The sequence below is a fragment of the Syngnathus scovelli genome, chromosome 10 (assembly GCF_024217435.2).
Source record: "Syngnathus scovelli strain Florida chromosome 10, RoL_Ssco_1.2, whole genome shotgun sequence".
Lineage (NCBI taxonomy): Eukaryota > Metazoa > Chordata > Actinopteri > Syngnathiformes > Syngnathidae > Syngnathus > Syngnathus scovelli.
This window is the reverse complement of record NC_090856.1, coordinates 126,447-147,049: the sequence shown is the minus strand read 5'-3', so window position 1 is coordinate 147,049 and position 20,603 is coordinate 126,447. Positions and strand designations below refer to the sequence as shown.

Here is a 20,603-nt window from a genome sequence, read left to right as displayed (position 1 = left end):
TCAGGGAACGGGATGCCATCGATAGTTCTTTTTAATGTTCATACGTACATACTGCCGAAGAGAATGAAGTTCTTTTCAAATGACGCGTACCTTACACTGTTGAATAAAAGCTCCCAAAAAAAAGTTTGCCGTGTATACGTAACTTTATTTATTCTTCTTACATCCTTGGCTCTCATCCGAAAGCGTAGTATGCGTAGCTGAGCCGACTCGCCAACCGAGTGGCCGCTAACTACTCATCCCCCAGCACCCAGTGTTCCTCTCGCACGTAGCTGCTCTCTGCATAGCCGCTGTCGAGCAGATCGTTAGGACCTTCATCTCCGAGGTCTACAAACGCAGCGTGACCAGCCACCGCAGCGTGTGAAAACGACGTCAACGCGCTCCGAGAGAGAGAGAGAGAGGGAGGGAGGGCAACGGTACCTCGTTCCTGACTGCAGATAATGACGGCAGAGCGCAGGCCATTCATCTTGATTTGGGGAACATCTATGAGCAGTTGACTGAGATTTGCCACACTTGCACTCATTTCACGTAAGTTGGGGCAGCGATTCCACAGTAAAAGTAGGGGAACAGCCACGTGCCTGAGGAAGAGGGATCAAACTGGCGTGTCTGTTTGCTTGACCTACAATGTCGGCAGCCCGATCCAAGGTCGCGGCCAGCAAGATGATACCACCGGGATACGTCACACACACGCACACCTGTGTAATGTGAGACACCGCGGTTCTTGATCATTTGTCCAGAAGATCTCTTCAAAGGCTCCTTCTTCACGCTTCCCTTTCTCCTCCACTGGATTTGCCTCCTCCCGATCCCCTTGGGTTGGATCAGTTTTAACATGAGAGATACCGACAAACCTGCTTTTGGCCATCATAAAACAAGAAAGCTGAGTTCTTGAAATAACTGAAGTTCATATTGGAAAGGAAAGGATTGTTAGGAGCCGAAGGTGCCTGTGTGTCAGTGACTCTTACCCGTCGTCATCTTTTCCAGCCATTCATTTTTCATCTTTTCCGCCCAGTACAGCAATTCACTAACCAGGGTCTTGCGCAGAATGTTGCGGTCGCGCAGACTGGGATAAGTTACATTATAAACCTAATCAAGAAACACATTGACATTCGCGCCGTGCTGCTCGAGCAAATTGGAGCGTGAAACCTTCTCGTCTACTCACCTGCAAATATGGGAATGCATCTTCTGCACCGTCGCTTAACGTGTCCGCCGTGGCGGCGGCGGCGAGCCTGTCAAAGACAGCAATCTGGGTGCAGAAGCCAATCGTCTGCTCTTGGCCCGGGGGAGCTTGTCCTACACCGCTGAACTTGGCTTTGTAGCCAAACTTTGAGCATACATTCTGGGACCTGGAAACAACCCCCCATTTCAGCTCTTCTTGCCCACTCATTGAAAATAGCACCATCATCCATCCCATCACTTCAGCAACAGAGTGCTATGTGAGAGGACTTGTCTTCAAGTAGTGAGTGGCCTCAGACATCTCAAATACTAGCAGGGGATGTCGTTCACCGATGGCTGGGAAAAACCACGGACTAGGCACCGACGGGACTGGGTTTTCATCTGTCAGCATCATCGTCATTATGGTTGGATGGACGCGAAAATAAATAACTAACTTACCAGGATTGGAACTCCTCTCTGCTCCACTCAAACTTGTGGTCACTGTGCCTGAAAGCTGTCGTTAAAGGAAAAAGCTGGTTGAAGTCCGAATTTGGTGTGCTGATGATCACTGTTTGCGGAGCCATGTATCCAAAGAGCACCTCACAGAAGCGCTTCAAATCATCGAGTGGGAGGTGCTCAATACTGTACACATCCAAGGAGGAGGGGAGGGAGGAAGGAAGGCAGGAAGGCAGGCAGGCAGGCAGGCAGGCAGGCAGGAAGGAAGGAAGGAAGGAAGGAAGGAAGGAAGGAAGGAAGGAAGGAAGGAAGGAAGGAAGGAAGGAAGGAAGGAAGGAAGTGAAGCAAATGAGCACAGTTACGCATCTCCATTGTGTCAAAAACGCCTTACAGCTCAATGGCGGTCGCTAAATCAAATCCTCTGAAGCGAGCATCTTTTTGCGTGAGACAGCCCTGGTATAGCTGCACGCACAGTTGATTCCAAGTTGGCTGCAGGTAGTCAGTTGCTAGAGGAGCCAGTCCATGCCTGCACAAGGTCATCATTGACGTCACCAAACGGATATGCAAGTGTTGACATTGGCCACCATAGTGGCACTATCATCTGCCATCGCAACAACACTTTGTTGAAATATCTGAGTGAGTCTTATTTTGTCACTTGTCAAATGCCGTCCGCATCCGGCCTGTTTTAAGCGCACACTTACATCTTTTTTCTCAGCTTGTGGCCATTGAGGTCAACTCCGACCAACAATTCAATTTGACGATGAAAGCGGAGCTTTTGAAGAAGGCTGCACTCAGCGCAACCCAAGTCCACCACCTACACGAAATACGGTAAGGCAGAAAAGATGCGCTCATGTCGACATTGTTATCGTGGCAATACAATTCAATTCAAGAACAGTCGCTATTAGGTTCAACTCTGAGTTCATTACTAGCAGCAGGACCTTTTTGGGCTTATTCCTCCTGACAAAGTCAATGACAAACTCATGCCTCTGCCTGTGAAGCGACGGTTTGAACCACGGATTCATTCCCCCTCGCTGTTTTGGGAGATTGATTTGCTTGACCTACTCCCAGCTGCAACAACACCGGATTAGAAAATGTTATTGCTCTCCGAACGCGAGATGGCGATGTTGGCTGTGGATGATCTGGTTTTTGTTTTGCTTTTCAAAGAGGAAAACCGATCAAATAAAATGAGATTTACGCAGTAGGTGGAAGGAATAAACATTGAATTTGAGCGAACGACGTCAAACAGGACGTCAGAAAAAGAAAAAAGTCCAGCCAACCATCCAATTTCGGAGTGACGGCGTTGACGGGCGGCCATATTGGGACAGAACTTTGACGCTTTGTCTGGTAGACGTCAGCGATGTAGTCACTTTACTGCGAACTTTAAAATGATTCAAACCATTGAATTAAATAAATAAATAAATAAGGTCTTTGTGAGACCTGAGCTTGTGGCAAAAACATTACAAACACCAACTACTGGGGAATTCATTTATTCTCAGAAATATGCACTGGGTGTGCAAAACCCAAGTGACATTTCAAAGCATTAAAATCATCCTGAGAAAGACAGTATACAATTTGACAGTAACAAAGGCACTCATTATTGTTCATGTTCAGACTCAGGAGGCTTCCTACTTGGTCCAGTGACTATAAAGTTACTTTGTATGGATGGGTTGCCGAAGGAAGGAAGGAAGGAAGGAAGGAAGGAAGGAAGGAAGGAAGGAAGGAAGGAAGGAAGGAAGGAAGGAAGGAAGGAAGGACAGACAGCCGTTAAGCGCACATCACTGACAAAATCATAAACGTAGCCAAACATATGTGACATGTTTCCTTTTTACGACTTGGCGAAGAAGCCTTACAGCAAGGAGCCTTACAATCACCTCAGGAAGGTACGGACTAACAAATGAAACCAACGATAAGGCGCCTTCCCAACTGGCTGAGAAGATGGACCCAAACACGGAGGGGATGATGCAGATTGTCGATGGCTTTACAGCAGGGCAGTTGCATCATATGACGGCAGCAGGCTGCGGATATAAAATGGATACACTTACACAACAGCGTTTTCAACGTCAAGCTTTTGTGAGTTGCTTCTGTTTTAATGTTGCAAATAGCATACAAACTGGTGTAGAATATACATACGTATATTTACTACACCACTTACCTTACTGATCCAGACTTCTCTTGCCTCTGTAAATCACTGCAAGAACATGGATTTGATTGAGAACTTTTCTTTAAATAGCAAAACCGTGATGAGTGTATTTTGCAGTATGACGATTTGACAAACGACACTAACCTGTGCCAATATCACTTTCGGTGCAAGTGACTGAAAGACGAGAAATAATAGACAATCAGCCCAAATGTTTGCTCTTTGGACACGGAATTTCTGCCAGGAGTTTGAGGAGCGTGTGCCTCCTGAATACCTGAATAAACCCTCTGAGTGCAAAATGAGACTTTGCTTCCTTCTGGCGTCAATGGCGCAACCACCACGTGATACGCGTCTCCACATTGGACGTCTGCAATATCGCAGCTGCTCTCTCCCGCAGAGGTGGTGCAGTTGTAGGAGTTGTTGCTACCCGTGAGTTGGGCTACGTAACGGTGCCCGCCGCCAGTGGTGCGCCAGTGCAGCCGCAAAGTGTTGCCAGACATCTTGTACACCCTTACGCCTGATGGACAGCATGCACCTGACAGACAGACAGACAGACAGACAAAGAGGCCGTGAGCAGCAATGGTAATGTATTATCTGAACCTAGCTGCGTTCAGAAAGTGGCTGGTGACTGACTGGAGGAGAAGCCCTGATAGGTGCAGTTGACACTGCGTCCGCTGTGGCTGAAAGCCTCCACGGTGACTGTGTAGTTTGTGCCACAAGTGATGCAGCCCATGAGACAGTGGGAGTCCTGGGTGTGGCAGCTGGCGTGACCGCGCGGCGACGTCAACGTCGTCACAAACGTGGAAGCGCCTTTAGCGTCGGACCACGACACATTGCTCATGGCCTGAGTCACCTGGTGCACAGTGGGACTGGCCGGACAACAGGGTTCTGCGCAACGGAGTACGCTCCGGTTAAATGGGCCAGCCCATTGAGCAGCAGCACTTTTCCTTTTTCATCCTTCACCTGTTTCCAGCGTTTCCCAGTAGCTGGGTAAACTCTGTCCGACGGCGCCGCTGGCTATGGCGCTGACCTCGTAGACGGAGCCGCAGGGCAGACCTGCGATGTCGCAGCTGCTTCCGCTAGCCGTGCAGGTGTGCACGCCATCTTCTCCCACAGCGCTCACACTGTAATTGGCAGCACGATTGGTTGCGGTCCAACTGACGCTGACGCAGGACGAGTTCTTCAGAACCAGACGGAGATCGGTGGGCGCGCAGGGGGCTGGCCGAGAGAACGAGAAAGGTAGGACACCCGGGAGTGATTGTTTTCAAACGGTGACTCTGACAGTAGGTCCAATCATATACATACGTAGACGTGCATTTTTAGGATATACTACACTTTACAGGAGGGCTTCCTGAAACTACAACCCATTCCAAATATACTGCTACGTAACCGGTAGAAGTCATCGATCGGGTCATGGGTGCATTCACAGACGACCGGATCTTCATTCTCGGATGGCGCGTCTGTGTCTGCGGTGTGACTTTTGCATTTGGCGTGACAGCCGCTCATGCGCTCTTCTCACCTGTGTCTTTGGTGTGAGTTTTGCATTTGGCGTGACAGCCGCTCATGCGCCCTTCTCACCTGTGTCTTTGGTGTGAGTTTTGCATTCGGCGTGACAGCCGCTCATGCGCCCTTCTCACCTGTGTCTTTGGTGTGAGTTTTGCATTTGGGATTACAGCCGCTCAAGTCATTGCAGGGGGTCACCAGCACACTGTAGGTACTGTCACAGCTCAGGTCAGAGAGGGCGCACACCGGCGCCGTGTCGTTGCACAGGACGACTCGCCAAAGATCCGCCGCCCGAGTCTCGTACAGATCTGCTCCCCGAGACGCCGTCCACGTGATCTCCAGAGTGTCCGTACTCACCGGGGAGACGGACACGTCCTCTGGACAGCAGGGCACTGACAAAGGCCAAAGGGCTTGAGCCAAAGCGCCAGAGACTGACCGACAGGCCCGACTTCCACTTACGGGTGGTGTGGTTGACGCTAGGGCCCGGAGGACCGGAGCCGGCGTGGTTGGAGGCAAACACGTACATGTGGAACATGTAGCCACACTGGCAGCGGTAGGTGCAGTTGTGGCTGGTAGTGTTGCAAGTCTCCTCGCCGCCGTCGCCCGTCTTCACGTAGGCTGTGTAGTTCTCCGCGTAGGGCTCCGGAGCCCAGGACAGCGTGCAGTTTCCTTCCGTGGACTCCACCAAAGATAAAGATTTGGGTGGGCAGGGGACTGGCAAGTAAGAAGGTTCAAAAGGTTTTCAATAGTTGGTGACAAAGGGAGAACGTGGCTACTCACAGCTAACAAACTCCACGTGACTCGAAGGGTAGCCGGGTCCTGCGTCATTGGATGCCGTCACCTGGATAACGTGCACCTCGCCGCACGTGACCGGCGAGAGGACGCAAGGGCTGGATGAGGCGCTACAAGTGAGGTTCTGGCTGCTCATCACACGGTACTCGACGCCGCCATAAAGTTCCCGCTTTATTTCCCAGGACACGGAGAGCGCAGCTTGCTCGCCGATCGTCACCACGAAGACTTGGACGGAATCCGGCGCGGGAGGTCCTGCGAATGAAAGACGTCTGGCGATCAGACTGTCGATGACGTACGGGAGCAAAGGTGACAGACCAAAGTCAAAGTCTGCTTTATTGTCAATTTCTTCACATGCCAAGACACACAAAGAGATGGAAATGACGTTCCCACTAAGGCCTTCCTTACGTGTCGTCTGGTTGACGTACAAACTGGCCTCTCCCTTTCGTTGTTCCGCATCCCAGCCGTAGCCCATGATGGTGAAGAGGGCGCCGGCGTCAAGTCCGGACACTGTCAGATTGGTGCCGCTCGTGTTCTGCTTGACGGTGGTGTTGGAGAAGTCCTCGTACAGGATGACGGTGTACTGGACGGCACCGTCCATCGGGTCCCAGGATATCAAAATGCTGTCGTTGCTGGGAGAAGAAGTGATGGGCTGAAGAGGGGGCAAAACTGTGAAGCAGAGAGAAAAAAGAAAACCTGGCTCAAATGTTGCCGCGCCATTTGCTACAGCAGTGCCTGCCTCGAGTCATTGTGTACGGCTTTGGAAAAGTACAGCGAATGAGTCGGCCCAAGATCCTATGTTTCCAAGGCACATGTTATGATTCCATTCAGCGCTTGGCTTTTGGGCCTCGGGCTACTCACGCAGCCTAGAACTTAACTGGGTGATAACACTGCTGCTCGTGGATGAGCGAGGTGTGCTCCCTTGAGACTACAGATGCGTGCTGAATACGAGGCTTTGTGTTTTTGATAGAGAGAGAGAGAGAGAGCTCAGCTAAAGTTACCGTATTCCTCGTACGATGATGTATCAAGTGAGCGCGATGGTGCTATCAGACAATAGAGATGAGAACGGGGTGTGACGTGACTCTTTTTGTTTGGCGTGGAATACCAGCCGCCGCTTTCTGGCGAGAAGGCTTCCCACCCACACGCTGGGAAAAGTGTACCTGTCATTCCGGTCACAGAGGGAGACGGCTGGCTGCGACCTCCGTCGTTCCCAGCCATGATGCTCAACGTGTACTCGGTGTAGGGCGTGAGGGAAATGATCTCAGCTGGGGAGGAAGAAATTGTGTCCTCCCTAAAAAAACCCGCAGAATTCTGGACACGTACAATGTAATGCGTGGCTCCTGTAACCGAGTTAAATTCAACCATTAACGTTTGGCTATCCTTTGGCTTGACTGTCTGGATGGGATCCATCACCTCGGGAGCTGAAATATGACAAAGGCTTTCATTAGGTCGGGACATTTTCTTTCATTGTTAGCATTTTAGGAAGCACATCTCTTTTGCTTCTAATGATCACAATTATAGAGTCAAGCAAAAAAAAAAACATGTGCTCATCTGACCTGTTAATGACCGAACAGTTGTAATGTTCAGCGGGTCTTGGTTAACATCCAAAGGTTGAAGAGTGAAGACATAGATGTTGTTGGGGGACAGAGAGTTGACGGTGCCCATCACTGTGTTTCCACCAAATTGGACAAAAGCAATGACATCTTGCGAGCCATCTAGGGACACGCTGATCAGGTAGGAGCTGGCTCCGGGATAGCTGTCCCATCGGAGAGTTACGCTCCTGGATGTCTCTGCGAACACTGATGCTGTGAACGCTGAGAGAGACAGAGAGAGAGAGAAGGACAAACAAGTTTGCCAAAATGCCACGCAGCAGTATTGTATTGTAAGACGCACTTTATGCTGTTACATATCATTGGTGCTACGTTCACCAATGCCAAAAGAAAGATTTACGTTCAAAAAAAGAATCAAATCCCATACCCGTTTCAGCTGAAACCTGTAAATTCCAATGAGAAAAATGAATACGCTTTCTTTCAACCAATTTATGTGAACATCGGTAAGTACATAACTCTCATTTTCGTTTTTTGACCTTTTATCAACATTTTTAGGGAATAAAAAGACATTTTCTTACCTGTGTGTATATACACACCAAGATGAAAGCAACCAAACCTTTCAGTGCACCCATTCTTCAAAATGCCTTTTTTTCTCTTACCACTCTCTCCCCTATGATTCGAGTAAAAAGTCTGTCCTAGTCGGAACGGTTTCACCCTTTTTTAAAACGAATCTGGTATCTGTCTGGGTTGTAATACATACACCAAGACACGCCTTTTTAGCATGCTGTCCAATCAAAGCAAAGCAGAAACATGGCAAAGGAACAGACTACCAGGTAGTTATTATTATTATGATAGCAGGTAGTCACTACCTGCTATCATAATAATAATAATAATAATAATAATAATAAGATGATTAATGCTGCTGCTACTACTACTATTAATAATAATAATAATAATAATAATAATTATTATTATTATTATTATTATTATTACAGCAGGTACAGTTTGTTTGATGAAAAAGAATGACAGGCTCCGAAAGGAAGTGGAGGAAGAATGTACAATAAAAGTTGATCAGAATGCTATTCATAATGAAATATGAATATGGACATCAATAGAACAAAGCAAAATGATATATACACGTCAAACGCAATTTTCTCTCCGTGAGGGGCCGCAAGCCTGAAACCGGAAGTCTAACCGGAAGTCGTAATGTTTAGCATCATGCGCCACTGGCATCAGATCAGACAGGGGAAAAAATCAGACAGAATCGAAACCCATTATCTGTATGTTGTTAAACAAGTTTGCCATGTATTTCTATTCTTTATCTGGTTGAAAAAACAAGAACGCTATTAAAACTTTGAAAATATGTTCCCATTTCAATGTTTTCAATATTTCTTCATTTTGATTTACAACCCCGGCATTTTTTGATGATGATTATTATCATTACTTATTCGTTCATGTTTCTATCTGTAATTACATTGTAAATTGCATTTGTTAAATAAAGTTATTATTTGAAAAAAACAGCAGAGCAGACAGGAAAGGGCGCAGAAGAGGAGGGAAGTCAAGATGGCAACCGGTCCGGAGAACGGACTGAAAAGAATAGTTTGGAAAAGTAAGTTCGCTATCATAGTCAGTCGTTTGTGGTTCAGTTAACAATACAAGTCAATGACTTTGTGCCGTAGAACTATCGGCCAAGCAGCACTTGCTTCCGTTGTGACTGAATGACAGTTGTCGTCAACTTTCACGGCGATGTGAAAACGCGAAAGAACGAGACGCAATTTCGACTCCGCACTTGACTTGACTTGACTTGACTTGACTTGACTTGACTTGACTTGACTTAATGGTACCAGCAGTCCGATTTTGCAATCTGATTTTGACACAGTCCGAAAGTGGGTCAACCAACGCTCTTTAGTTTGAAGCCAGCCACACCTCGTCTTCTCGCTCTCTCTCTCTCGCTCTCTCTCTCTTTCTCTCGGTTAAAAAGGCAGAATAACAATGTCAGTGTCCGGCCGGTGACCTTTTAAATGTTCTACCCTATCAAGAGAAAAGAATGGCATGTAAGATCTCAAACTTTAAAACAAAACGAAACTTCCTCACGAGACACAACTTCACGAAACTTCCTCACACAACTTTGAAGCATCTCATAATATTTTGAAATAACAAAGAAATGAAATGATGCATTGTTTTCTTGAAAACAGCCTCGATATCTGACACATGTACTTGTTGATACAGGAATTAAAGAAACAATTATTGAAGATTGCCGAAAATCGGAAGTGTGGAAGGTAAGCAATCGTTCACGTTGCCTTGGTTTTGTTTTGCTAAGACAACACCCAAGTTACTGCTTCAAGTCTATATTCTCACTCAACGATTGAATTGCTCCTCTTCTCTTTTGTGTGCACTTTCTGCCATTGCTCTTGCTAGGATTTCATAAACCTGTCCATTTTCTCTGCAGATATTGATTCTGGACCAGTTTACCACCAAGCTCCTGTCATCATGCTGCAAAATGTCCGATCTGATGTCAGAGAAAATAACAAGTAGGTTATCAATCTTGAGTTAGTTGCAGGACTCCTTTTCCTTGAACAGTACGCACGAGGGAGGGTTCATTTGAAATGCAGTATGTGCAGATAAATGGATCTTTTTTCTTTAGTTGTGGAGGACCTGCACAAAATGAGAGAACCTGTTTTGGAAATGAAGGCCATCTACTTTATGACACCAACAGCGCAGGTAGTCTACCGTGACTTCTTCTTTATCTCCAGCACTGTTTCATAACGACACTTTTCCCCTTCTTCTTTTACAGTCTGTGGACGCCTTCATCGCCGACTTCAAGCCTAAACCGAAATACAAATCGGCATACGTTTATTTCACTGACTGTAAGTGACACCGATGACGGTCAAATCATGAATGATGGGCAAATCATTAGGCCTCATCACGATACATAACGTATGGCTACAGCCCTACTAAAAATGATCCGATTTTGACTCATTTTGAGACTATGCAAGCGAATAAGAGAGCTGTGTCCCACAGACTGCCCTGATGACCTTTTCAACAATATGAAGCTGTACTGTGCAAAGTACATTCGGATTTGCAAAGAAATCAATATTTCCTTCATGCCACATGAAGCACAGGTATGTTCCTATGCCGAAGAGCTTTCATGCCTTTTCTTCTTTTTGCTGTCTAGCTGTCTAACTCTTCTTTTTTCAAACACGCACTTGAAAAGATGTTCACGAAATCAGGCGTGGATTAGTTCTAAATACCAAAAAACAACAACGTGAATTCTTTTCAGGTGTTCACTTGCGCTAATCCGGGAGCCTTTCAGAGCATCTACAGTCCCAACAGTCAGGACAAAAAAAAGACACTGGAGACGCTTGCGGACCAGCTGGTCACCCTCTGCGCCACGTTGGATGAATACCCAGGGGTCCGATACAAAAGGTACACCGAGGAGAATGAATGTTTTGACTCCGATGACGCACCTTAGCCTCGAGCGTAAACTCCGTTTCCATGGGAAGAGCAGAATTTGATACGGAAGCTTTAGAAAGAGAAAAATAGCGTCGCCCTTTTCATTTCATTTTCCCCACTAGAGACACCAACGTGGAGTGCGCTAAGATTCTCGCAGAGTTGGTGGACAACAAACTGTCCAGATACTATCAGATGGATGAGAGCAGTAAGAAAAAGGTCAGACATCTGTTGACCGAGAAAACCAAAGCTTTAGTTTTGGAAATTGTGATCACGTAACAACAGGCTGTCACAATGGCATCAGCACCGTCAGATGAAAACTTGACCCAATTTGACCGATTGCCCACCAGGACAAGACTCAGGCCCAGCTGCTGATAGTGGAAAGAGGCTTTGACCCCGTCAGCCCTATCCTCCATGAGCTTACCTACCAGGCCATGGCCTACGACCTCATTGATATCCACAATGACACGTACAAGTAATGTACCCTTGCCGTTTTGCTGACACTATTTTCAAAATGCGATGCACAAAATACGTCTTGTGATTTTGACGACGTGTCAGGTACAAGTCTAAAGATGGCTCCGAGAAGCAGGCTGTGCTGAATGAGGATGACGCGCTTTGGGTTAAGCTGAGGCACAAGCACATTGCTGAGGTGTCCGAGTAAGTCTGACAAATGGGCGGGTTGGGGAGGGAGGGAGGGAGGGAGTGTGGGTGGGAGGGAGGGAGGGAGGGAGTGTGGGTGGGAGGGAGGGAGGGAGGGAGCGAGGGCCATGCCATGCCATGCCATGCCATGCCATGCACACATCTATTATTGTGCCATTCATTATGTTTCTAAACCAGACTCATCCCCAAGATGTTAAAGGAAATATCTGCTAGCAAGAAACAACCCGATGGGAAGGTACTTCTTTTGACTCAGCTAGCACTGAATAAGCCAAGTCCATCTGAGTGCCAAAGTGAAAACTGTATGGTACTGTACTTCCATGACCGCTTTCGGATTGTCATTTTGTCCATTGAATTTCAGATCAGCATCAGCAATTTGGCCCAAATGATGAAAAAGATGCCATCATTCCGTAAACAGCTGACACAGGTACATATGTTGCGCTGCGCTGTTGCCTTTACACATCTCAGGGTGACATCATCCACCATCTTTCATTGTATATTGTTTGACATTGGTTCCATTTTTTCATTTGTGTTCCTAGAAAGCTGTTCACCTGCAGTTGGCTGAAGATTGTATGACGCATTTCTCCAACAATGTCGAGAAACTCTGCAAAGCCGAGCAGGTCTGTCTGAGCTTGCCCTGTTGGTGAAATCTCTGGGATGTTTTTGATCTTCTCTTTCTTTCTTTCTTTCTTGACGGCAGGACCTTGCCGTGGGCTCGGACGTGGATGGGGTGAAAGTGAAGGATCCCATGAGGACGCTGTTGCCAGTGCTGCTCCACCCGTACACCACCTATGACAAGATCAGAGCTGTGCTGCTTTACATCTTCAGCGTCAATGGTACACCAAAAGATGGGAACAGCTGGTGAAATCTTGCCTCGTTTTGTGGATTCAAAAACAGAGTGACCCAAGAATGAATGCGGGAGGCTTTTCCGAGGTAGCTATGCTCGGCGGAATGCTCCTGTCAGGTTAGCCCAAGGCTTCATGGAAGATGCTCTGCTTACTTACCAAGTGGATGGAGAAGAAGACCTGCACGATGGACCAGTTAGCCAGATTGAGAACTATCATTTCGGCTCTCCTATTTTATCACCTGTTTTTGTACAATCCGTTTCATTTTGCATTAGGTGAAGATGAAGGCCACTCGATGGAATCGAGCATCCGTTTTGTGTTTGTCGCCAGGAACGACAGAGGAGAATTTGAACAAACTCATCCAACATGTGAAAATTGAAGAGGAAAAAGAAGTGATCCTAAACTGGAAAGAGCTCGGAGTCCCCGTCATCACATCTGTGCGTGGAGAATCCAGATGGATTGTTGACAACACTCAATTGCTGAACCGAAAAATGGCCATCAATTGGAATGTTCTATTGTGATTGCAGCCCAGTTTTCTCTCCCGCAAAGCTACCAGACGGGACCGTTCTCAGCATGAGACTTATAAACTTTCCAGGTGGACTCCTCTCATCAAAGATGTCATGGAGGTGAGGAAGAAATACTGGGTCAAGGAAGTCCTTTTTGTGCAGTTGACCAAACGGTGTTACATTGTCATGTTTGCTCTGTCCTAATGAAGAGAAGAATGAAAGCTGGATGTTCCCCTAGCGTATGTGGCTGGTTAGGGTCTTTGCCTCAAGCATGATCCTGTTTGCAGTTTGACTTCAAGAACTCCAACGTTCTTTTCAGGATGCTGTGGAGAACAAACTGGACACTCGGGAATGGCCGCACCAGTCTGAGTGTCCGACTGCTTGGAATGGTTCGGGTGCTGTCAGGTGGGTTAGGGGTTCGAGCGCTGCGCTGCGCTTCATTGCGCTGCGCTGCACTGCTCTGCGCTGCACTGCACTTTGGTTTCTGCACTTTGCTTTCTGCACTTTGCTTTCTGCACTTTGCTTTCTGCACTTTGCTTTCTGCACTTTGCTTTCTGCACTTTGCAGCGCCTCTGATAGCTTTTCATTCTCTTCGCAGTGCACGTCAGAAGCACAAATCCAGCTCTCAGGACGAACGTCGGACGGGCTCGCGCCTCATCGTCTTTGTCGTAGGAGGAATCAGCTACTCTGAGATGCGCTGTGCCTATGAGGTGACACAGGCTGTCAAATCCTGTCAGGTCATCGTAGGTGCGCACGCATTTCGTCTTTGATTTTTCTCATGTTGGTCGTTGCGGTATTGACGGCGCTCTTCTGTTTGAACTCTAGGTTCTTCCCACATTTTGACCCCAACCAGTCTACTGGATGACATCAAGGTCCTAAGCAAACAGTCTATGCAGACTTTCAAAATTGAGGAGAGGAGCAATGACTAAAATGTTAGCCAACTAACAAGACTCAATGAGTAAAATGTTAGCCAACTAACAAGACTCAATGAGTAAAATGTTAGCCAACTAACAAGACTCCCTCCCTCCCTCCCTGCCTGCCCATCCTTCCCTTAATGTTATCATGAGTGCACTCAACAAATCCCCTTCATCGGGGGACATGAAGGGAATGTTTTGGATGCCTTTTCCATTGGAGAAGATTTCCATCTTTGCTTTGAGAAACTAAATTGTATCGTTGGATGTGAGGATTAGGATCTTTGCTGTGAATTCACATTGCCCGGTCCTGGGAAAAAAATACTGCTAACTTAATCTTGTATCAATTGGAATGGTCGACGACATTAGCGCTTAATTCATGTACATCGCGTTTGTAAGCACTGAAGTTCACTCTGCTCGTGGAAACTTGGTCATCCTTCTTTGTAAACATTATTTTTGTCTTTTTAAGTACTTTATTTTTTTTAATTGAACAACTGACTAATAAATGAATGAAGTGGTTCAACTTATGCATGTTTTTTGTTTGTATCCCAGTATAATAGTTCTCTGACTGTAACAATGTTAACTTTGTAATGGCATTTTTATACAGCTGTTGAATCTTATTAGATAGTATTCCTAATTATGGGTTGTAAAAAGCAAGTACATTCAAGCAAATTTCCATATATATAGTATATATGTAAACTGTAGCGCTTGAAGTATATGGAAATGTGTTTTAGATACACTTATTATTTTTTAAAGCCTTCGAAAAGACGTCTAGATCAATCAATATATTTTTTATTCTTATTCATTCATTTTAATTTTATAATGTGTTTGTACCACTGGAATGATTCTAATGACCATTTGGGATTCAATTCTTTTCTAACAAACATTGACTTTCTCTGTCTGCGACGTCATCCAATGCCCTCTTGGGGGTGGGGCTTGGAGATAGGGGCGTGACTTGTGGTTTAGGGGTGGGGCTTGGGAGATGGCGGGGGGTGGGGCTTGGGAGATGGCGGGGGGCGGTCCTAAGATCTCTTTGCCATGACGCCGGTTGGCTTCCACAAAAATGCCAAACAAAATGTTTGAAATGCAGCAGCGCACTTTTCGCAACACATACACATGAAGGCTAAAGCCTCGTCGAAGCTCCATCGGTCGGCCGGCCATATTCTTTGAGTTCCTTTTGGAATGTTGTCAAACCGACAAGATGTTGCCATGGCCCGGGGGGGACGAGCGGCGATGAAGCCGCGGGCTGGGAGTCCGAACAGAGAAGTCGGCGAGGTGCAACGACAAGGTTTTGGTGTCCAGGAGTTTCTCGACGGTTCCAAATATGAGGGAGACTTCGTCGATGGCCTCAAACACGGCAAGGGAAGGTACAGCTGGCAAAATGGAGAGGTGAGACGAGACGAGACGAGACGAGATGAGATGACACATTGGCCATAGAAAGAGCCACCATGGAAACTAATCAAGCCGTCCCTCCCTCCCTCCCTCCCTCCCTCTGTCTGTCCAGTTCTACGAGGGTTCTTTCTACAAAGACTACAGGCACGGCGACGGCATGTACTGTTGGCCAACGGGCAACAAATTCATGGGCAAATTCTACCTGAATTGGAGAGAGGGCTACGGACAACATCTTTTTTCCGACGGAGCCACTTTCAAGGTGAAATCACCATTGGCACTTTCTGGAAATTTGTCATGAATGCTGGCTGCCTGCCAAAGTCTTCTTGTCCTTTTCAGGGTTTGTACCACGCCGATCAAAGGTTTGGTCCCGGTGTGCTCAGTGAACCCACAGGATGTCAAGATGTGGGTCTGTGGCATGGCAAGCATCTGATACAATTGTGTAACTGTGTCCAGAGCAGCTTCAGCCTGAAAAACTTGACTGAATACGCTGCCTACTTGGAGCCAAACATCTTGTCGCATTCTCACGGCCAGGTCAGTAGCATTTCTTTCCCCCGTTGTAAGCGGCTGAATAGGAAGGAGGGCCAAGCGAGCTTTGCGAGTCGACGATGTCGTTATGATTGCTTGTTCGTTTTTGTCCGGCTCTCTCCGCAGGTAGAGCCGGATGAGAGCTGGCTGCTTCATGACCGCAATAACGCTTTGCCCTGCGGCATTGAGAATTATTCCACAGATGGAGACCATCTACCGTTGCCGCCAGGGCGTCGAAGAGAGTTTGACCGCCATTTCTTTGAGCAGCTGTGGGAACCCGATTGGCACTCGTACGAAGGTTACAAACGAGATCCGCATGACAACCTGCCCTTACGAGCCCGGATGCTGGCTCACATTCACAAACATAGGTGGGTCGGTCGGTCGGTCGGTCGGTCAAATGGTGTCAAAGCGTGCTTGACTCTCATCATTTCTGAATGAACAAACGGACGGGCGGGCATGTCGCTTTATGTGTGTTTCTCTCAGAAAACAGGCTGAAACTTTGGACTGGGATGTTGCAGCAATTATTTCAATGGAGCGGGACAGATTTGGGCCCAAAGGAAATTTGGAAATCACATCAGAGCTGTTGATTCATCAGGCTTCCGTCGGGAAAGGAGCAGCCATTTTGAGTATTCTCCTGGATGGCCTGGTACACCCGGACGTGGCTGATTCTCAGGGGCACACCGCCCTGATTGCCGCCACAGTAATACGCTACCAATTTCTTTCTCGTGTTGTTTGAAAGCGGCAAACGGGAGGATTGACTTGGTTGATTTTACTCCATGACCGTTGTTGCAAGTAGTCACATGTACGTATTTCTTTCAGGTGATTTTTCTCATTCTTTCTTTCTTTCTTTCTTTCTTTCTTTCTTTCTTTCTTTCTTTCTTTCTTTCTTTCTTTCGTTCTTTCTTTCTGTCTTTCAGGTGAACTGCCACAATGATGTGGTCCAACTGCTGTTAGATTTGGGCGCCGACATTGACAAGGTGAATTCCGAGGGGATGTCGGCCTTGGCTGTGTGTCACGTGCTCTACTATCCTTTTCAGTCCCTTTACACCTTTGATGGACTTATATCCAAAACACAAGTAAGTACGTATGTTGTTGTTAGAATTCAGAGCCAGATTGATTTTCCTCCCTGCCAGATTGATTTTCCTCCTTGCCAGATTGGTTTTCCTCCTTGCCAGATTGGTTTTCCTCCTTGCCAGATTGATTTTCCTCCTTGCCAGATTGCTCTTCCTCCTTGCCAGATTGATTTTCCTCCTTGCCAGATTGATTTTCCTCCTTGCCAGATTGATTTTCCTCCTTGCCAGATTGATCTTCCTCCTTGCCAGATTGATTTTCCTCCTTGGTTGAGCCTTTCCGATGGAAAAGAGTACATTGAAATGATGCCACCACTCCACCAAATGGAAACTGCCCAATACCTTTTTCCATTGCAGATGGCATCCGCTTCTATATGTCATCAGATTAGACAGGTGGAGTCGACTAAACGTTCCCCCAACAGTAAAAAAGGCCGAGGGAAAGTGAGAACCCGGAGGGACGACAGCAAGGTAGAAGGCGGCGGCGATAAGATAAGAGAGTACCATGAGGTTGAAGGGGGGAGGGACAAGGATGACAAGGCCGCAAACGAGGAGAAGGTGCTGCTTTCGGAACGCTCGGTGGAAGTCAAGGAGGGCCATATTGTGCTCGGCAGCGTCAAGTGGAAAGAATATTCGTCCAAAATTGCCAAGGTAGCTACGCGTGGCGGCGTGAAAGGATACGCACGCGCCTTGAAGCAAAGCAAAGAAGCGCTTTCAACCTGCTGTATTTGATTCCTTCGACCCTGCAGCAGGAAAGCAACAAAAATATGAAACCGGCGCGTTGTTTTGACTCTGCCTGCTGCATGTACAGCTACAGCATCCACGTCAGCGAGAACGTTCTGCAAGAAGCGGCCGAGGCTCTCAGCCACGCTTGGTTTCAGCAGCATTCCGATGACACTGAGGAGACTGTTCGCAAGATGGCCGCCATGAAGTTTGAGTAGGTCTCCGCCGCCGCCGCCGCCGCTCTCCGCACAGCTCCGTCGTATCCGTTGACGGCCGGCCGTGCTTTGTGTCGCCAGGCACCGTGTTCGTCTGACCACGCTGAATCTGCTCTTGGATCGGGGCGCTGATCCCAACACTTCCAGAGTGCCTTTACCTGTTATCTTCCTGGCCATTTTGGCAGCAGATACCAAGACTGTCAAGAAACATCTACTGTGTGGCGCACAAACTGATATTTGTCTCCCACCTGAGGTAGCGTGCCAATCACGTACGTCGTTTGTGTATTTGCCTCGCGCCAAATTACCAATGGCCTCGCGTTGTAGAGGAAAGGCCTCTACCCTCTCCACGTAGCTGCAGCGCTGCCCGGTCTGGAAGGTCCCGAAATCACCAAACTGCTGCTGCACGCGCTGACCCATCCAGATGCGCGGGCATGCGACCAGGATGACATCTACCAACCGGACAAGGTGCGCAGCCAGCACGCTGACTGAAGTCAATCAAGAACACCCGAGTAGGATTTTCCAACGTTTCCCAGGGTTCCACCATCACTCGCAAATCGTGGAGAATGGACGAAAAGCCACGTCCCAAAGAGGGAGGTCGGACGGCGCTGCACATCGCCTGCCAGAGGGACAGCGATTACTGTGTGAGTTGAGTTCACCCGACCCGCACACAACACTCAATCCGTCCGTCCGTGCTTGGCCACAGAAATGCACCTTCTAGTCCAAATGAAGAAAAAGACATCATGGGCATCAAGGAATGGGCGAAAGAAGCAAGCTTCCTGGCTCCCACCCAAATCGGGGTTCTGCCAACATCTTTGCCTGTTTCTTTTGCTCCAGAATGCCAGCAAGGTGGTATCGCTCTTGCTCTCCTATAATGCCAGCACAGACTTCCTCTGGAGCGGCCATTCCCCTCTTTCGTTGGCTATCGCCAGCGGCAATAACACGGTAGGTACTGTGTCCAGTGTCCAGCGTCACATACGTAATGTGCCTCCGAGAACCGTCTTTCCTTTCCTGCTCTTTCCCTATGTAGGCGGTGGAGGAGCTGTTGAAAGGAGGTGTGGATCCCAACCTCACTTTGGGCCGTGGCGTGGGGACCGCCCTTTGCGCCCTGGGAAACTTCAACTATCGCTTGGATGCCAACCGACCAAAGCTGGTACTTCCTACACTCAGACGCACGCAAATGAACGACGTCCGTGCGAGCGGCTGCTCATTTCGTGCGCCACTATCAGCCACAATCCTTGGGTTATGTTGACGCAAGTTGGATTGACACGAGGTCATTGTTTTCCAAGGTTCAAGCGCAGGATTCCTACTTTGGGAGCTGAAAATGTGGACCATTTCAAATACGGCACTAAACCATGACTACTATTTCAGTCTTTTGTGTGTTGTCAGTGTGACACTCTGTCTGTCTCCTCTCATAGCTGGACATGTTAGAGAAGGTCGGCGCGGACATATTGATGCCGGTTCAGGTCGGCGATACTGTCGGAACGGCGGTGGACTACGCGCACGTCTCCTTCAACCAGGTTACAAATTTTACAACCAAAGAATCTTGACTGGGGTTGTATGACATTTATTTAGGTCTTTTTCGCTATGGTTTTGAGCTGACACTACTGTGTTCTCTTTTCAAGCACACCTACCTCCATAAATGTTTGGCATAAAGCAAAAAGAAGTGTTCATGTTGCTCCCTAGGACTCTGGTATCGCCCACACTCCCTATCATGCTCTCAGCATGGAGGGGAGGGAGATGTTTAAAATACAGCGCCAGCTGCTAAGCATGATGGGAAGTCTGCTGAAGAAGACTGTTGTCCAGAGAGAAAGGGAGCATCTAGTACGCATCGGTAAGTCACAGGTCCGACAAAATGGCATCTTTGCCATGGAATGGTATCACACGCCGCCACGTGTGTGTGTGTGTGTGTGTGTGTGTATATTGATTGTAATATTTGTCCTCACAGATAAAGGTGCCATTTATTTTGATGCCAAAATGGAACCTCCCACTGGATTAAAACTAAGGTACTGCTAAAGCTGCATCTGCTGCAGTCAGTTCTTTGAGTGTGACGCAATCTTTTCTTTTCTTTTCTTAGGTCACCCTTTAAGTTTTGCTACCAGTGTGGTCGCTCTGCTGCTGTCAAGCTAACTGCTTGTACTCGCTGCCACAAAGTCTTCTACTGCTCCATGGCCTGTAAACTTATAGCGTGGGATGAGAGGCATAAGGAAGAGTGTCTGCGCGAGACAGGTAGGCGTGATTTGCAAAGGACCTTCACCAGCGTCCAAATTACAATTGCGTATGACCCATTTGAGCTCCAGTTACACCAGGTAAATCATCATCACCGTTATTCTCGTCAATATTGAACTCACGACCATTCGTTTTGAAATTGGAAAAGCATTTATTGAACCTTTTGGAAACAATACCATGTTGAAAAGAAAACACTCTCCTCACACTCCTTGTATTTTTAATATGAGATCTTTATTTCCTGCAATTCAGGATCTGCTCCGGTCACGTTTGAGAAGAGAGTCATGTTTCAGACCAAAAAAGGACCCAAGACTGTCATATTTGCAACAAGAAGACCATATCACGCCCAGTTTATTGAAGACAATATCGTAGAGTGGCCATCTATCAGCGTGAATGAAAACTACAGCTACAACTGATATGCAAAGCACCCACTGCAAAAATCTCGAGAGAGAGAGAGAGAGAGAGAGAGAGATTAAATAAAACCTTTTTACTTTACTGAACTTTT

At 47.4% G+C, this 20,603-nt stretch overlaps 4 protein-coding genes across 10 annotated transcripts; 2 read left to right on the top strand and 2 right to left on the bottom strand.

Annotated features, from left to right (window-relative positions):
• Window positions 1-124: 124 nt before the first annotated feature.
• henmt1 (HEN methyltransferase 1) lies at window positions 125-2,902 on the bottom strand. The gene is made up of 9 exons (XM_049729602.2): window positions 2,544-2,902; window positions 2,307-2,419; window positions 1,997-2,131; window positions 1,609-1,791; window positions 1,157-1,340; window positions 960-1,080; window positions 693-804; window positions 418-575; window positions 125-324 (listed from the first exon to the last, which is right to left on the bottom strand). The coding sequence occupies exons 1-9, from the start codon at window positions 2,625-2,627 to the stop codon at window positions 230-232; spliced, it is 1,185 nt and encodes a 394-aa protein (XP_049585559.1). The 5' UTR covers window positions 2,628-2,902; the 3' UTR covers window positions 125-229.
• stxbp3 (syntaxin binding protein 3) lies at window positions 2,321-14,480 on the top strand. 4 transcript variants are annotated; one of them, XR_007483718.2, is made up of 20 exons: window positions 9,106-9,193; window positions 9,814-9,863; window positions 10,034-10,115; window positions 10,229-10,305; window positions 10,379-10,451; window positions 10,606-10,706; window positions 10,865-11,010; window positions 11,160-11,253; window positions 11,385-11,509; window positions 11,593-11,691; window positions 11,872-11,929; window positions 12,053-12,118; window positions 12,231-12,311; window positions 12,392-12,527; window positions 12,867-12,973; window positions 13,064-13,162; window positions 13,362-13,447; window positions 13,641-13,789; window positions 13,868-14,028; window positions 14,066-14,480. XR_007483718.2 is itself a non-coding variant. In XM_049729550.1 (19 exons), exons 3-19 carry the CDS (start codon window positions 10,085-10,087, stop codon window positions 13,969-13,971), a joined length of 1,632 nt encoding a protein of 543 aa, XP_049585507.1. In that variant the 5' UTR covers window positions 2,321-2,433; window positions 9,814-9,863; window positions 10,034-10,084; the 3' UTR covers window positions 13,972-14,480. The 4 variants fall into 4 exon arrangements, 2 of the variants coding, with proteins under 2 accessions (XP_049585507.1, XP_049585491.1); XR_007483717.2 differs by having other exon boundaries at window positions 14,062-14,480; XM_049729550.1 differs by lacking the exon at window positions 9,106-9,193 and adding an exon at window positions 2,321-2,433 and having other exon boundaries at window positions 13,868-14,480.
• LOC125974743 (fibronectin type III domain-containing protein 7) lies at window positions 3,077-9,048 on the bottom strand. Its single transcript, XM_049729520.2, has 14 exons — window positions 8,163-9,048; window positions 8,012-8,027; window positions 7,591-7,848; window positions 7,195-7,455; window positions 6,443-6,703; window positions 6,026-6,289; window positions 5,705-5,959; window positions 5,380-5,637; window positions 4,706-4,960; window positions 4,376-4,630; window positions 4,017-4,277; window positions 3,890-3,919; window positions 3,758-3,793; window positions 3,077-3,620 (listed from the first exon to the last, which is right to left on the bottom strand). The coding sequence occupies exons 1-13, from the start codon at window positions 8,214-8,216 to the stop codon at window positions 3,759-3,761; spliced, it is 2,463 nt and encodes an 820-aa protein (XP_049585477.1). The 5' UTR covers window positions 8,217-9,048; the 3' UTR covers window positions 3,077-3,620; window position 3,758.
• A 473-nt stretch (window positions 14,481-14,953) lies between the features above and the next one.
• ankmy1 (ankyrin repeat and MYND domain containing 1) lies at window positions 14,954-20,593 on the top strand. 4 transcript variants are annotated; one of them, XM_049729492.2, is made up of 18 exons: window positions 14,956-15,342; window positions 15,458-15,604; window positions 15,682-15,704; window positions 15,804-15,876; window positions 15,997-16,238; window positions 16,354-16,570; window positions 16,788-17,588; window positions 17,687-17,874; window positions 17,957-18,128; window positions 18,200-18,340; window positions 18,409-18,516; window positions 18,710-18,817; window positions 18,903-19,025; window positions 19,291-19,392; window positions 19,559-19,706; window positions 19,821-19,878; window positions 19,950-20,101; window positions 20,351-20,593. In XM_049729492.2, exons 1-18 carry the CDS (start codon window positions 15,136-15,138, stop codon window positions 20,512-20,514), a joined length of 3,174 nt encoding a protein of 1,057 aa, XP_049585449.1. In that variant the 5' UTR covers window positions 14,956-15,135; the 3' UTR covers window positions 20,515-20,593. The 4 variants fall into 4 exon arrangements, with proteins under 4 accessions (XP_049585464.1, XP_049585449.1, XP_049585448.1 ...); XM_049729499.2 differs by having other exon boundaries at window positions 14,957-15,342; window positions 15,682-15,876; window positions 16,788-16,946; window positions 17,298-17,588; XM_049729491.2 differs by having other exon boundaries at window positions 15,682-15,876.
• The last annotated feature ends 10 nt before the right edge of the window (window positions 20,594-20,603 follow it).

Excerpts from the sequence above, each read along its gene's own strand:
- LOC125974743 (XM_049729520.2), bottom strand. The coding sequence starts at position 8,216 with ATGGGTGCACTGAAAGGTTTGGTTGCTTTCATCTTGGTGTGTATATAC. Across the intron at positions 6,290-6,442 it reads GTACGTCAACCAGACGACAC|GACCTCCCGCGCCGGATTCC; the intron begins GTAAGGAAGGCC and ends TTTCATTCGCAG. Across the intron at positions 4,278-4,375 it reads CTATCAGGGCTTCTCCTCCA|GTGCATGCTGTCCATCAGGC; the intron begins GTCAGTCACCAG and ends TCTGTCTGTCAG.
- ankmy1 (XM_049729491.2), top strand. The coding sequence starts at position 15,136 with ATGTTGTCAAACCGACAAGATGTTGCCATGGCCCGGGGGGGACGAGCG. Across the intron at positions 17,875-17,956 it reads ATGGCCGCCATGAAGTTTGA|GCACCGTGTTCGTCTGACCA; the intron begins GTAGGTCTCCGC and ends TTGTGTCGCCAG. Across the intron at positions 19,879-19,949 it reads CCCACTGGATTAAAACTAAG|GTCACCCTTTAAGTTTTGCT; the intron begins GTACTGCTAAAG and ends TTCTTTTCTTAG.
- henmt1 (XM_049729602.2), bottom strand. The coding sequence starts at position 2,627 with ATGAATCCGTGGTTCAAACCGTCGCTTCACAGGCAGAGGCATGAGTTT. Across the intron at positions 1,081-1,156 it reads ATGCATTCCCATATTTGCAG|GTTTATAATGTAACTTATCC; the intron begins GTGAGTAGACGA and ends TTTCTTGATTAG. Across the intron at positions 325-417 it reads TATCTGCAGTCAGGAACGAG|ACCTCGGAGATGAAGGTCCT; the intron begins GTACCGTTGCCC and ends CTGCGTTTGTAG.
- stxbp3 (XM_049729534.2), top strand. The coding sequence starts at position 9,148 with ATGGCAACCGGTCCGGAGAACGGACTGAAAAGAATAGTTTGGAAAA. Across the intron at positions 10,452-10,605 it reads ATACGTTTATTTCACTGACT|ACTGCCCTGATGACCTTTTC; the intron begins GTAAGTGACACC and ends TGTGTCCCACAG. Across the intron at positions 12,528-12,866 it reads TTACATCTTCAGCGTCAATG|GAACGACAGAGGAGAATTTG; the intron begins GTACACCAAAAG and ends GTTTGTCGCCAG.